General features: G+C 53.3%; 1 protein-coding gene across 1 annotated transcript in view; it reads right to left on the bottom strand.

Annotated features, from left to right (window-relative positions):
- Nucleotides 1-3833: 3833 nt before the first annotated feature.
- GNA12 (G protein subunit alpha 12) overlaps nt 3834-16053 on the bottom strand; it is a gene marked incomplete at its 5' end in the record, with an annotated part of 98694 nt that continues 86474 nt past the window's right edge. The window contains 2 exons of the mRNA XM_080830478.1: nt 3834-6514; nt 7794-7844. Of these exons, the coding sequence (XP_080686604.1) occupies nt 5945-6514; nt 7794-7844 (621 nt within the window). The 3' untranslated portion in view covers nt 3834-5944. The remainder of the gene's footprint in view (nt 6515-7793; nt 7845-16053) is intronic.

Genomic DNA, 16053 nt, shown 5'->3' with positions numbered 1-16053 from the left:
TCGTCCATGCTTATGAATGTCCCACAGCCAGGGGGAAATTCGCTAGGGCGTGGGTGTCAGTCCCGGGGTTCCCAAGGAGCCTTGGACATGCGGAGTAAACCCTACGTAGTTCAGATTTTCTGGAGCGCTTTTGAATTATGTTTTCATTCTTAAAATTAATAAATGCTGTCAATGCACATGAAGAAAAAGCCCGGTGGGGGGGATGTACTGGAAGCTCAGCTGCAAATGAGAGCTTCACCCTCCGAACCCAGCAGGCGCTCCTTCCTGCGGGGATGCAGGGTGTCCGCCCACCTGCCGGGCTTGCAGGTGCACAGGGCACAGGGGCGAGGGGGAGGGGTTACGAATCCTACTTGTCACACTGGCTCACTCCCTTTCCTGTGTTTCCGGGGTCCAGGCTGTGCCTGAAGGGATGGGAGGCAACCAAGGCGGGGCTGGTGTTTCTATTTATGCTAACACTACCAACGGCATTTTCCTGCCTCGAGGTCGGGGCTCCACACTGTCACCTGGCTGCTTGCTTCTGCTGGGGCTGGCACCGACAGGATAAGCGGCAAGCAGGTATGGGGAGGGCCTGGATCCGAGGCCATGAGAATCCACTCACCGTACCTTCCTGTGGCCACACGCCCACGAGACCCAGCGGGAGGCCTCGGCTTCTGCAACGGCGTCTGCCCCACGAACCACGCACTCCAGGATCCGTGGTCACCCGTGTTTTTCCATCCTAAAGTTGTCACCCACTGGGGCCGCGGGGCAGTGGAAGCTGGTGTTTGGCCAAACGCTGGGAAAGCAGGCAATTTAAGGCAAATTGTAGTATATTTATCAAAACCCCGTACACAGAACGCGGTACACCCCCCACTGTGGCCATACAGTGCATCTCTACCCTTCAGGTAGAAGTGTGCTCACCTGGCACACGCGTTCACAAACGCAGGCCTCCAGGTGGCACTGTGGGCAGGCTTGGCTCTGCGTGAACTTCCAGGATGGTGCCCGTGGCGGAGCGGGCAGCCGTTCCTCCCAGAGTTTCCCTCAGTGAAGCCCGCGGATGGGCTCTGAGCTGGGTTTCCACAGGAACACTGATGCCGCCACACCGGCCCTGCCCTTCGTGGGGTCCTCTGGGCGCTCAGCCCTGGGCGTGCGCAGGGTGGGCATGGAATGCTGCATCGGGTCAGAGGATAACCTGCCAAATTTAGTTGGTTTGAGTGGAGTTAAGAAAAAGAATATTTGGAAGAGGTCCAAAGGTGATTCTTTAAGATTCTAGAATAGAAAGATCTGTTTTAAATTGCTTCGTAAGCAGGCGAGTCTAGCAAGAGCTCAACTCCAAACAGGACAAATGGTGGGGGAACAGCCAAAGTTGTGCCCCCGCCCACCACCCACAGTCCACAGCCAGAGTTCTGCCCACCCGTCAGCAGGGGGGTCTGAAAGGTGTCCGGGCTCGCCCAGACCGCCTGGCCGACTCCCAGGGCAGGTCCCCAGTCCCCCAGAGGACTGACAGCTTGCTGCCGACAGCTGGCAGGGACCGGCGTCTGAGGAGGGTAGCAGGGTGGGCAGTAGGGGGAGGGCCCCCAGTGTCACCCAAAGCTGCAGAGGCCATTCCCGGAGAAGAAGGGGCATGTGGGCACAGCTGGGCGCAGGCACTCCCCCAAGTGCTCCTGGCCCGTCAGTGGCAGGACAGATGGTCTCTGGCCCCGGCTTTAGGGCAGAGACCGCGGGTCATGAAACGGGGCCTCCCAGCCTCCCGGCTCTGTCTTCCTCCTGGGTGGCCACTCTGACGGCCTCTGGCACAGCTGACCCAGAGCCGGGGGAAGGGGGCGTCCAGCTCTTTTCCGCCCTGCGGCAGATGTCAGGGCAGCCTTACCAGACTACGTGTGGTCCACGCAGGCCCTCAGGGAAGGGCTGTTCCCACAGGGAAACTCCACCGAGGCTGCGGTTGGCTGGGACTCTGTTCACTTGGGGGAAATACATCAGCTTTTAAAAACACAAAATAAAGTGAACTCACAGCTAATAAAAAGGCCTCGAAACGATAGGCCGGGAACAAGGGCCCCTTGCAATGACGGAACAGGAGCCGCTGGAGAAGGGACATCCTCCCCGCGGCATGGCGGGTCTGGCTCATCGGCGCGCTGGCCCAGGCCCCACTCCACTCCACACCCTGCCCCATGCTCCGGCGCAAAGTGGCCCATCATATGCCTGTAAGCGCTGTGACGCGACACGTGCCAGCTGGTGAACCATCTTCATGAACCAAGCGAGCTCCTTTCCTCGGGGGCCCGACACCTTTCTTGTCAGTGCCCAGCAGGGCCACATGAATGACACTAGAGCCCAACGTCCCCACACGGGGCTCTCAGCCCCCTGAGCTGCAGCACCCCCCACCTCCCCACCAGGACTGGTGGCCCTGACGCCAAGTCAGCGACACACAGAACCACATGCACCAGCTCCCTCGATTTCCAGGGACTGTTCCAGAACAAGGCCCCTAAGGCACATCAGACATACCTTACAGAGAAGACAGGACCAAAAGATTAGAGACCGCCCAACGTTGGGAAAGGCTCAGCCAGAACTTGCTCTCCAGGGAAAACCCACCACTGCTTTCTTGAGGTGGGCTGCTGGTCCCAGCAAGGGGCAGAGCTGGTGGCCTTGAGTTAGATCATGAAGCAGAATTCTCACTGAGCTAAGCACAGAATCCTGCCTGGGAGAAACCCTCCAGGACCTCAATCTGCTTGGACCATGTTCCTACCAGATGGGCCCCGCCTGGGTGGCTCAGCCTGGGGCCTCTGTAAAGCTCATCGGGGGATCTGACTGTGACGCCCGTGTGAACCACTGTCCTGTCAGGCATTGACACGTGTTGAAATTGGGACCCGAGAGCTCAGCCCATAACCCATAGCCCTGGAGTAACACAGAGCATGTAGCACGCTCATTGCTGGCGCTTTTCTTGGGGGGGGGGGTCTCTACCCTTCCCACACATACATGTACATCATGGGGCTCCCCCAAGCCACAGCCGCTGGACAGCACCCACAGGCCCCTTTCTGGAAAAGACCGCAGTGCGACGAGGACCTCCGGGGTCAGGACAGCAGACTCCCTACCTGCCCCTCCCCCTGGTGCCCTCTAGTCGCGGGACTTGGGCCGTGCCAAGTGTCAGTCCGCATATCCCTCTCCTCAAGCTCTCAGACCTCAGAACTGCATGTACGGCCTCCGTCCCTCACCGCATGCGAGGGCCGTGCATGTGTGCACACACGCACATAATCATCTCTGTGTACAAGACACTTTTATTAGCTCTGAAGCTGTGTTTCAGGTGGTTTCCACACAGCATGCTCTCGGAAATAAAAGCCAATTATTGGATAGTGAACCTTCAAGTATGGTTTGGATTGGCATTGCTGGGCTCTGAATTTAGGGGACTGGAAATTCGACATGATGATTCGGTCTGAATGCGGAGGATAGAGCTTAATGGACACCCAGAGCAAAGGCGGTTGTCACCACACCGGACCCTCCAGCCAAGGCTCGCGGGAGTGAGGTGGGAGCCACGCGTTGGCCGTGTGGGCTGCATGCATCCCGGGGGCGCCTTCCCCCCACAAGTCCCACTGAGTCCATGTCCACCTGTCCCCAGGATGCCCAAGTGAGGTGGTCCTAATAATCTTGGAGAGTATTTTTGGATCTCGGAAATAAAAGAATCTGACTTTTCTTTTATCCAAGAAGTAAAAAAGTTAGAAGAATACAGATGCTGGAGATCACTGTACATCACCAGGCTGAACGAAAAGTCTCAGACCGTTTCTCTATAAATAGAAAAATATTTCCAGGAAAAGCCTACATGTGTCCTTCTATGTAAACAGTAGAACTAAGAAGAAAGATCTTATTTTGAGGAAGTTTATTGTTACATTTTTGCAATAATAGACGAGGCACGACTATCTCCTGCTTCTCCAACAACTCAATAAAAAAGACAATAATCAAGGATAACAGTGAAGTTAAAATAAAAAAAATACAAATGCCGAAGGTTTTGGAGACAAAAACAACTACAGTCTATGTGTGGGAAAGCTGTGAATGGTTTTAGCCGAGCCTTGCAAATAGTTTCCTTCCCCAATTCCAACGAAGCCCAGAACTTCGAGCTGGGGCCTTCAGAGACCGCCCCCCCAACCGCCCAGGGACCCAGGGCGCAGTGCCCGCCCTGCTCTCCACGCAGCTCAGCACACGGCCCCAGCCTCTCCTGCTTGTGAGTGTCCACTGTGGGCTCAAGGGGCCGGAGCATGGCGCACACGGCCGGTGGGGCAGTGTGGCCAGCGGCAGCTGGTGAGGCCCCGACAGAGACTTGCAAGGAGGGCGCACCACGCTGGGGACCGGGCTGGAAGGACCGCAGACCTCCCTGAGGGAGCCTGCCAAGAGTGCTCCTTTTCCTTTAAGCCACAGTCATCGGCACAGAGCCTGGGTCACATCCGTCAGTCTGTGAAGCAGAACAGGAACAGCACTGTTCTCTCCCAGCCGAGGGAACCAAAACGCCAACATCCACGGACACAAAGCCTTGAGCACCGAAAGAGAAAGGCTTTCACGTTGTTTCCTCATTAAGAACACTGATAACAAGGATGACTCAGGAGAAGGTTGTGCTCCTTCTCCCTGACCCCAGATGGGTCAGCATCTGACCCAAGATTCGCATTTCCCTCGCTTGCTGGAAAGGAGCCAGGAGGGAGATGCGACAGGGACACAGGACCGGGAAGAGGGCGCCCGGGGATGGGGGCCTCACAGCTGTTACTTGGCCACAGTAATGGGCTAGTGCCGGTTAGTGGAAGCAGTCCCAGCATAGAGGACAGACCCTAGGAAAGGGACGCATGGCAGGACCAGCATGGGATGCAGTGTCCTGAAGCCAGGGAGAGACCTGCACAGAGCTAAGGGGCCAAGTGCACAGAGGGGGACATGTGTCCACCCATGCCCACACTCATGAGCTTGGGCAGCTTCTCCCGGACGAGAGCTATGTCCGGTGGTGTTTGCTGGTGACGTGTGTACACGGATAGAACAAGAGACCTTGGTAAGTATCAAGACCTCAAGCACAGCTGAGAGTGGGGACCGGCTGTCCAAAGGCATCAGGGTGGTGGCAGTCTGCAGAAACTCGGAGAGTCTGGGCTTTTGGAAAGGTCAGCTGCGGGACTCACAGAGGTCTGCTAGGAATCCTGCCAGTGTTCAGAAGCCTCAGAGGAAGAGGAAGCGCTCTAGCACTTTCCACAAGGAGGGAAGGCAGATACAGCCCAGTGCTGGTGCCGGAGGGAGGGCGTAAGAACAGAACCCTGCGAGGCCAGGGGGAGGGTGGGCGGGTGCGTGTAACAGGCACGCCCCCCGCCAGCATGCCGGCATTGGGGCATTAAGGCAAGCCCACGCCCACCCTCTAAAGCTGGGGGCCCCTGGCCGCATCTCGGGCGCCTGGACCAGGGTCTCTCAAGGAACCGGCACCAGGTTCTACAAGGCAACACATGTGCTCTGGGAGGGGCACGGAGACACCTGCTCTCCCACAAACCACCAACAGGCCAAGCACTCGGGCTCATCTGTCTCACGGAAGACTTGCACATTAGAGGGAAAAGCCACCTGCAAGGCCAGCTGTTTGTGTTGTCGTTACCGAGTGTGTGTGTGCAGGCACGTGTGCACAGCCGCCGTTCACACACAGTCCTCGATTAAACGGTGTCAAAGAAGGAATACAGTTTCTGTAAAGAGAGAGAAAGCTGTGTTACTAGGTATTACGTGTTAATACCAAAGTGACCCCTTGGATTCTCAGTAGTTTGACTACGCCCCGGGTTCAGTAGCTAACGTCCGAGTGTCCGCGTCCCCGGGCCTGGAGTGCGGTGGCATGGCCCGTGTGGCTGGCGCGGCCAGTGCGGCGGCACCCCTGAGCCCGGCGCCGGCGGCACGGGTCCGAGAAGCGCCCTGCAGGCCCGGGGGGGTGGGACAGCGGCCGCCGAGGCTGCTGCGGATGGCGGAGAGGGGCGTCCTCTCACTGCAGCATGATGTCCTTCAGGTTCTCCTGCAGGATGGTGTCCTTCACGGCATGGAACACGAAGCGGATGTTCTCCGTGTCTATGGCGGTGGTGAAGTGGTGGAAGAGCGGCTTGCTGCGGTTCCTTCTCTTGCGGTCGAAGCCCTGCACCAGGAAGCGCTGCACGTCCTCCAGCCTGTGCGGGTCGCCCTTGAAGTCTGGGAAGTGCTTCTTGATGCTCACGGTCTTGACCTTCTCCACCAGGAGGTCCATCTTGTTGAGGAAGAGGATGATGGAGACGTTGAAGAACAGCTTGTTGTTGACTATGGTCTCGAAGATGTTCATGGACTCCACCAGCCGGTTGGTGCGCCTGTCCTCCATGAGCACCTGGTCGAACTCGCTGGAGGACACCATGAACAGGATCGATGTGATCCCGTCGAAGCACTGGAACCACTTCTGGCGCTGGGACCGCTGGCCGCCCACGTCCACCATCTTAAAAGGGATTTTTTTAATAACGAAGTCATGTTCCACAATGCCCTTGGTGGCTTTCCGTGCCAGCAGAATGTCCTGCTTGCTAGGAAAGTAATTCTGTAAAATACAGGAGAAGGGAGAAGTTGAGCAGGAGAAGAACCTGGGAAAATAAGGATCAAGAGTCCGACAGACTTGGGCAAGAAGCTGAACCAAATGCCAAAAGCCACTCCCATCTGTACCACCAGACACTGGCCACAGAACAGAAGTGAAGGAGTGAGCGGCTTGTTTCGAGTGTGCAGAGGCTCCCCAGCCCGAGGCAGGGTGCTGGCATCCCTGCTGTCCGCTGCAGCCAGACCCTCACCATGTTCCTGTCCATAGGAGCCGACCACCAGGTCTGTTTCTGCCCACACCCACCTCTTTACTTCCTGACTTCAAGAGCGTGTGCATTCCCAAACCTTACTGTGAACCAACCTAATCTAGGTTTGCAAAGCTGGCTAGAGTTAGTTGGCTGTATACGTAATTCATCATTCTGGGAAGCCTTCCACAACCGTGGCAATGCCCAGTTAAAACCTTCCGCGAACACTGTGCAATCATGTGGGCAGCAGGCCCGCTAAAATCCAGACAGGGACTAGGCGGCCTCGGGGTCCAGAGACTGTGCGCACCGGCCCGGGGGACAGAGAGGCCTCCTGGCTAACGCTGTAGGGTCGGGACAGCGATCCGCACAAGAGGCCCCCACGCAGGAATGATCCAGCTACTTCAACAAAGAAACCAGGAGAAAAAGAAAGATGAGGGGGAAACCTACAGAGTAGAAGACATTTGAGAGATGTGACCCAACCGCCAAGGACGGGCTTTATGAGGGCACGGACTCCAACTGTGCCCAGGAACATGCTAACGAGCGCCCCAGGCAGATGCCTGAGCGGACCGGACGCAGGTGAAACTGGCGCATGCGGCGGTGTCTCAGGACCAACACCGGCAACAGGGGCAGGGGCCTGGACAGAGCCGTTACTGAGAGACGACACGAGGATACGTGCGCTCCGGGGAGGGGGTACTGGCCAGGGGCTTGTCCGACGATCTGTCCTTGTGTGTGTGTCTGTGTGTCCCATCACAAAATGTTAAAGGAAATCCTCTGTTCACTAACACATCCCTGTGTCCTCTGTGGCAGAGCAAGAATGGGAGGTGGAAACGCTCACAGTGCACACGGACGTTCCCTCCACTCTGATGCAGTCGGGAGCTGTGTGAGGGCAAGACGCCACAGCTCCGTCCGCAGTCATTGGACGCGGGGCACCCAGGGATGCTGTGCGCACCCGTGTGCCGGGGGCCACTCCAACCTTCACGCATGCGCTTCCTACCCCTGGCTCGTGGCTCTCGGGGTGTGGGGGCTGGGGTCTGTACTCACCAGCTGGCCGATCCGGTCCAAGTTATCCAGAAAGTACTTCACCGATTCACCCTGTCATGGAGGAAAAACACGCACGACTCAGTCTTGGTGGAGAACCCTGATTTGGCCACTAAGAGATCACAACGGATCACGTGAGTGTTATTTTGCCTCTATATAATGGGAAGGCAGAGAGACTAAGCATGTACAGGCATTTTTAAAAAGTAAAAACACAGTCGAAAACATTTTTAAATGCGGTTTCCCTAGGATTCAATTCAGACTGTGTTTTTTTTTTTTTTTTAAGATTTTATTTATTTATTTGAGAGAGAGACAGTGAGAGAGAGCATGAGAGAGGAGAAGGTCAGAGGGAGAAGCAGACTCCCCGTGGAGTTGGGAGCCCGATGGACTCGATCCCAGGACTCTGGGATCATGACCTGAGCCGAAGGCAGTCGCTTAACCACTGAGCCACCTAGGTGCCCCCAGACTGTGTTTTTAAAGCACCTGGGTGAGTCTGGTGACAGGCAGGGTGCCTGCCCCTATGACTGGGCTAATTGTCCCTTTCCAGATGTGAGCACTAGCCGGCTCCCGAGCCAGAAGCTCCCGCGAGCACCCCGTGAGCAGTCCTGCGTGGACAGAGATGGCCCAGGCCACTGCAAACGTGGTCTCTAGAGAGGGTGAATCTTCCACAACAGAACTGGGACCACACACTTTCCAGGTTCTGGAAACAGGCCTAACATTCCATGGCTACTCCCCACGCCTGTACGACCTGATTCATAGCCTTGAGCAAGGAGAACCTTCCGGCTGGATTCCTGTGGTGGAACAGTGAACCCACCGCCCCCCTGGATGTCCTCTGGCCTGAACGCAGATACAGACAGACACTGGTCTCCAGCCAACGTGCACCTTACAATCACCCAGGGCCTGTCTCAGGAAAAGCGTTCAGAAGGTGTTCAAACACGGACTGAAGGGAGTGGAACAGGGGAAGGGGTGAGTGCACAGGTGCGGCGATTCTCCCCGAAGAAGTGGAATGCAGACGAGTCCTCACACCCCACGCCCTCGGAGGACACGGCTTCCCACAGGCTTCCTCACGTGGGCCCGGGCGCAGGCACGCTGGGGATGCCCACATGCGCTTGCACAGAAGCGGGCAGGCTGACGCTCTAGACGGTCACGGAGGAGACACCATCGGGGAGACATGGGATTACGGCTCAAGTCTGTGACTTTATATAAAATAATAGAGAAAACAGATACAAATGACAGGTGCAGTCAGCCTCCAACAGGCCTAAAGGAAGACAGTAAAGAGGCAGCTTCCTTCGATGGGAGTTAGCCGTCCTGTTTTATGACGACAGCCTTTGGAGGATTCGCAAAAGAGCATTTTGAAGAGGGACAGAAACACGCATCACACACACACTCGGGCACAGAGGAAGATTCACAAATGCAGTTCTCCTCCCAAAGATCGGGGTGTGGTAGGTGCAGTCTGCTCTCTGCTCTAGGGACACACAGGCAGGGGAGACAGCACCTGGAGCTCCAGGATGGAACCCTCAGTTCCCAGCACCCAGCCTCTGCCACTCTGTCAGCCGCACCCTTTGGCGCCTGTCCCCCTCCAATGCCAGCTTGGGCGTGGGGACAGCCATCTCCGCAGCATGAGGCAGCTGGTCTGCTTGTCCCACTGCCTCCCCTGCAGGACAGGACAGCGTGAGGCAGCTGGTCCATGAAGCGGTCGAGACAAACCCATCCGATCCGTGACTTCCCCCAGAACCCCGTCTCTCTCAGCCCCCCGCCTCCTGGCCAGAGACTCTGCAGGTGCAAGGAGAGCGGACAAAGATGCCAGCGGTGTCTGTGCACCTGGAGGCCAGCTGGTGGCAGCCCCTCCCAGCCCGGGCCACCCGGGGCCAGTCTGAGGTGTGCCATGGCTCCAGGCAAAAACAAGGCGGAATGTGCTCCCGACCAGGGCTCAGTGGAGGATGAAGTCACAGCAGTGCCAACGGCCTGGCCAACGTCCTGTCACCACGGTGTGACAACCGTCCTGGGGAAACACCGAGACGTGCGTGCTCACCCCATGGCACAGGTGTGAAAGGAGAAGTGCCCCTGAGAATGAGCTAAGTATGAAGTACGAGAAAAGCGGGAAAGTTTTATGTCCCAGTTTGAATGGAAAGATCCCTAGTGAGCTTGAAGTCAGGGTCACCCCACCTGTGCTCCAATGTTAGCATCCTTTCACTCCTTCAAAGGTACAGGAGTTATCTGGGACTCTCTCCACTGCCTACAGGCGCACAAGGAGGGGACCCAGTCTCGAGCCTGGCTGGGCTCTTCTTGGTGCTACCTTGTGGGTCCACGTGACAGCTGCTCCGGAGCTGTCTGTCCACGGAGCTCTCTGTCACGGGGGGAGCGGCCAGTGGGGAAGAGGAGGGAAGCTCGTTCAAACCAGCCCCGCCAGGCTGAGTGGAAACTGTGGTTTGGACACTGTGGTTTGCCATCAGGGACTGGGATGTATGCCATCACGTTCGACACAAAGCCTCCAGAATGATCATTCACACGGGCTTCAATGTTCCTAGAGCATCAGCCCCTTAAAACATCCAGGTTTAAATTCTGATGGATCTCCAACCCTGGGGGATGGAGTCATGGTGAATGGCAGGAATGAAACTGCCCCCATGGGATGAACCACTCAACGCCCGCAGCAGACGGACTGTGCCCCCCAGCCCCATCAGGCGCTGAAACCTAGCCCCCAGGTCCTGTCATTGAGCAGCGGGGCTCTGCGGGCTGGAGCCCCCATGAACGGGGTCAGTGCCCTTATAAAAGAAACCCCAGAGCACTGTCTCATGAGGACACAGCGAGACGACGCTGTCCGTGAACCAGGAGGGGGCTCTCACCAGACCCTGAGTCTGTGGGCACCTTGACCTTGGGGTTTCCAGCTTCCAGAATATTTCTCACAATCACAGGCTAGGTTATATTTGCCAGCAGACCAAACCAATGAAGACGGCACCTTGACAAAAAGAGTATCACATGTGGTGAAGACAGTCTCGGGGTCCCCTTGGTGGTCACTGCAGTCACGTGGTCCGACGAGAAAGAGTACGTGACAAATGGGCTTTTTTTAACCCTACCTAGTCTGAAAATCGAAGTCACTTCTTTAACACCATGGGTCCATGGATCAGACAAGACAGAATCTGCTAGCCTGTGCACAGAGGCCACTGGGCACATGCTCAATGTCACACTACTTTCCCGACCCAACTCTCAGCAACACGTGCATTTTCATCACCACCAGCTGGATGGGTCTGGGGGTGCTCGTGGTGGAGAAGAGGGTGGATCAAGCAGCAGTGGGACTTTCTGGGGTGTTTGCAATTGTGACACAGAGGGACGAACGCGGCCAAAGACAGTGGGCAGGGTGTGGACATACCACACGTGTAAAGAGAGTAAGCTTTTTGGCCAGTGGACTCTATTCTTCACAATGTCTTCCCTGGAAGCACCCATGACCCACACCTGCTGCCGACTCATCACATGTGGTGGGCTTGCTGCTTCTTTGAAGCTTCTGTCCCCACAACCAGCCCCAGCCCCCTATACACCCATCTGTTGTGCGCTGGTGGTCCCTGCGTTATGAACCAGCCCCGTCAGTGGATGTCAGCGGACCTCGTGCACCTCATCCAGCTATTTCAAGACCGCGAGAGAACAGACTCGACTCTCTCAGCGCCGCACAAGACCAGGCCATCAAGATCAATATTTCAGGTCAACTGGTCACACCTGTTTTCCAGCTAGAAGTGAGACACGTAGTTCAGGTCCTGGTACTTGCTCCCAGTGCCGTGGGCTGACAGATGCAAGCGGAGGTGAGTGAGAACCACGCTAAGTGTGAAGGCGGAGATGGGGACATCAAGGGAAAGTGGTTACAAAGAGAAACACGAATCTGCACTTAGGGCTGGTGCCCTTTCAGTTTGAAAGCCTATCTCTGCACACATGAGCTGTCCCTGAAGTTTCTGGACCCAGTGAAGTTGATTCTGTGTTCCAAAATGGGGTCAGTCACATGGGATGGAGACACAGGCTTGTCAACAGTGAGCCAGAGGACTCGGAAGTTTACTTCCCTCATTTAAACATAACAAATTACAAAGACAAAATTTAAAACTGCTGTATATTAGGAATAACGACGACGTATTCCAAAGGTCAGATTTTCCTTTTCGTTACTTAATAAATATCAAATTTAAGACATAACTTTGGCTTTATCCAAAACCCAAATGTTGTCTGGCTAACTAAACAACGTTTGAATATAGAACTTCTACAAATACTTAAAAAAGATGATCTAACTCCCAAAAGAAAACCCCTCACTTGAATCTGGGATTTGCCAATCCCTATGACACCTCACTGGGGTCTCGTGAGAGTAAATGGTATCATAGCTGTGACAGTATGGAAAAACATAGAGCATCATATTAATACACATCATACAAATGGAGATTTTCAAATTTTAATCTGGATGCCTATAAATTGTCTGCTGCTAACTTGTAATCCTAAAATATTAGGTACAGGATTCACTACAGTAGCTCTACAATATCCAAAGCCCAGGGAGAACCCAAGTGTCCACAGACAGAAGGAAGGCCAGCTGGACAAAGCACGTTCTCTTCACGCGGGGAGTCAGACGCGGCTGCGGAGAGCGGATGCCTGACCCACAGATATGTGAGAGAAGGGGCAAAAGAGAAAGTCTCCTTGTGTATAAGAAATGGTGGCGAAATTAAAACCAGTTGCTATTTGCTTATATTTCAGAAAAGAGACACGAAAGATAAACCAGCAAGAGATAAAAGTGGAGAGGTACGGGGAAGGGGAGAACAGGCGAGGAGGCACAAGGGTAGAAACTAGACGTCACGGAATGCATTTTGACTTTGGAACCATACAGATAACTTGCATAATTAAATAAACAAAATTTTTAAAAATAACAACCACTCAGAATGGAAACCAAACTACAACAAGTGAACCTAACAGTGCGTCAAGTGGGGGCAGAGCCCGGGACGCTGGCGGCCCTGTCTTGCCGTTCGGGATGTCCCTGTGCTTGTGAAGTCCCCCACCCCAGCTCCCAGGGACAGCTGTTCCCTGTCATCCATGATTAAGACCCCAGGAAAAGGTCCAGAGTGAGTGCTCTAAAGTGCCAGGCCCCTCTCATCTGGGATTTTTCTTTCTCTTCAACTGAGGTCAAATTCAGGTAACATAAAACTAAGCATTTAAAGGTGTGTATAGGGCACCCGGCTGGCTCAGTGGAGCATGCAACGCTTGATCTTGGGGCCGTGCGTTCGAGGCCCACACTGGGTGTTCAGATTACTTAAATCTATAAAACATTAAAAAACCCCATAAAATCCTGAAAAGCAAGTGTATAAATACAGTGGCATATAAAGTATTCACAGCGAGGGACAACTGTCTGCTTGACCTCGTTGGAAGACACTCTTGTCCCCCCCACGGCAATCCCGCGCCCAGCAGCGGCTGCTCCCCCTGTTCCCCTCAGCAACGTGCGCTCATGGGTGACCCATGTCGCAGCAGCTGTGAGTGCCTCCCTCCCTTCTCCCTCTCCTTCTCTGAATACCCCACGGCAAGCGTGCACCACACGGTGTCCATGCACCTGTCAGCAGATGGGCATCTGGACCGCCTCCAGCACCTGGCTGCTTCGAGGAATGGTCATGTGCAAGTTCTCGTTTGAACTCCCATTTTCAATCCTCTTGGGCATATGTTCCACCTAGTAGTGGAATTTCTGGGTCATACGACAATTCTATGTTTAAGTTTTTGAGGACCCATGGCACTGTGTCCCGCAGTGGCCACACCCACTGGCATCCACATCAGCAAAGGTAAGCAGCCCTCCTGTCCCCACTGGCACTTGCTAGCCTCTGGGTGTTTAACTGGAGCCGCGCTAGTGGGTGTGAAGTGTGTCTCACTGCGATCTTGTGTCTGGCTTTTACGGTGGTGCTGTCTGTACATTAAGAACTTTGCTGGGGCGCCTGGGTGGCTCAGTGGGTTAAAGCCTCTGCCTTCGGCTCAGGTCATGATCCCTGGGATCTGGGATCGAGCCCCACATCGGGCTCTCTGCTGGGCAGGGAGCCTGCTTCCTCCTCTCTCTCTCTCTGCCTGCCTCTCTGCCTACTTGTGATCTGTCTGTCAAATAAATAAATAAAATATTTAAAAAAAAAAAAAAAGAACTTTGCTGGCGTATGAGGAGCTGCTAGGCTCATTCCCGAGACAACTCCTCCAGGTTAGTAGTAAGAAGTACAGACTCAGCCTGGACGACCACAGATTTCGAGTCTTCATTTGTATCACAGGGACCACCACCAAAAAAGGAACTAGAAAGAAATTCCAGAGCAGGATTTCAGACATTCTTTCCTCCAGATAAGAAAGCACCTACCTCAGGGGGTGAGGGAGGCTGGGAGTGGGGGTAGGGAGGGAGAGGGCTCACTGAGTTCCTAAAGGTTTCCATTGCACAATCCCATCTTTCTGATCCCACATGTAAAGAACCTCCAAGTCGTCACTCCAGTCCTCATGACAAGACAAAAGCTGAAGAAACTGATAATCGACAACCCTTCTTAGATCCAGCCCAGATCTGATGTTATAGGGCAAACCGCTGCCCCCCCACCTTGAGAGGCAGGTGAATACAGAGACTTACAGCTTCTTGGGGACAGACAACGTGGCTGGAGCCAGCCATTGACACATTATGCCCGACTTTCACCAGAAAATGACAGAGCTCACTAAAAGGCAAAAATCACAGTCCAAAGAGACAAAGCAAGAATCAGAGCCAGACTCTGATATGGCAGAGAGTTTGGAATGAACAGACTGGGAATTTAAAATAATTATGATTTATATGTTAAGGGTTCTAGTGGAAAAAGTGCACAGCATACAAGAACAGATGGGAAATGCAAGCAGGGAGAGGGAAACTCCTTGAATTACGTGGAAATGCTACTAGAAACCAAGAAGAAATCACAAAGTACATTAGAAAATATTTGAAGGGGCCCTGGGTGGCTCAGTAGGTTAAGTGTCTGATTTCAGCTCAGATCATGATCTCAGGGTCCTGGGATGGAACCCGGGACTGGATTGTGCTCAGCAGGGCATCTACCAGAGGATGCTCTCTCTCCTCCCTCTGCCCACACCCACGTGCTCTCTCAAATAGACAAAATCTAAAAAAACAAAAATAAAAACAAAACAAAAAAACCCCCCAAAACTTTCAGATGTAGGTAATGTATAATTTAGGGGGGAAATCTGTACCTCTAAATGTTTATATTAGGGATGGAGGAAGTGCTGAATCACTACATAGTACACCTGAAACTAATATAGCACTGTATGTTAACTATACTGCCATTAAAATAAAAAATATTTATATTAGAAAAGAAAAATGATCCAAAATCACTGACTGAAGTTTCTTTCTCAAAGGGCCTAGAAAGGAAGAGCAAAGAAAACCCAAGGTGAGTAGAAGGAAGGAAACAAAAAAGACCACATATCACTGAAATAGGAAATGGATGCACAATGAAAAAAATTAACGGGGCCAAAAGCTGACTCTTCAAAAAGGCCAACAAAATGTATAACATTCTAGCCAGAGCAATACAGTTAAGAACAAGGGCAATCACTAGCATTGACAGTGAAAGGGGAGTTACACTACGGACCCTACGGACATTACAGAGATATTAAGAGAACACTATGAACAACCTCATGCTAACAAACTGGATTTCTTAGATGAAATGGGCCAAACTCTTTAAAGATTTCAATTTACCAACAGTGAAACCTGAATAGACCTATATTTACTTAAAAAACAAAACAAAACATGAATTTGTTATAAAAAATGTTCCCCACAAGAAAACCTGAGGCCCTGGCTTCATTGGTGAATTCTAGCAAACACTCAGAGGTGATGCTAATCTTGTGCAAACTTTTAAAGAAACCAAAGAGGAAGACTACTTGCTAATGCCTTTCATGAGGCCACCACAACCCTGATACATAACTGACAAGCATCACCAAAAAAGCAAAATTACAGACCAAAGCCACCTTGTACAGACACAGTATTCTTCACAAAACTTCAGCAAGTTGGGGTATTGTGATTTATGGTAAGAAATGTATATTTGGTCTTCATTCCCTGGCAAGCAGATCTCCTAAAAGCCTTAGGATTTTCCTAGGTGATAAAGAGATAAAGATATCTTTTGTAATTCATAACAAACCCTTTTCAACCTCACCTGTGTTTATGTTAAGGGGACTTTTGGAAAGCTCCCAAGGACAGGGGCTGGTCCCCAGAAGAACCAACCTTGGTTTAGAAGATTGTAACTTCAGCCCCACCCCGACCACTGGGGAAGGGAGA

Source organism: Martes martes, assembly GCF_963455335.1.
Source record: "Martes martes genome assembly, chromosome: 18".
In the NCBI taxonomy this organism is placed as follows: domain Eukaryota; kingdom Metazoa; phylum Chordata; class Mammalia; order Carnivora; family Mustelidae; genus Martes; species Martes martes.
This window is presented reverse-complemented; position numbering and strand designations above follow the sequence as displayed.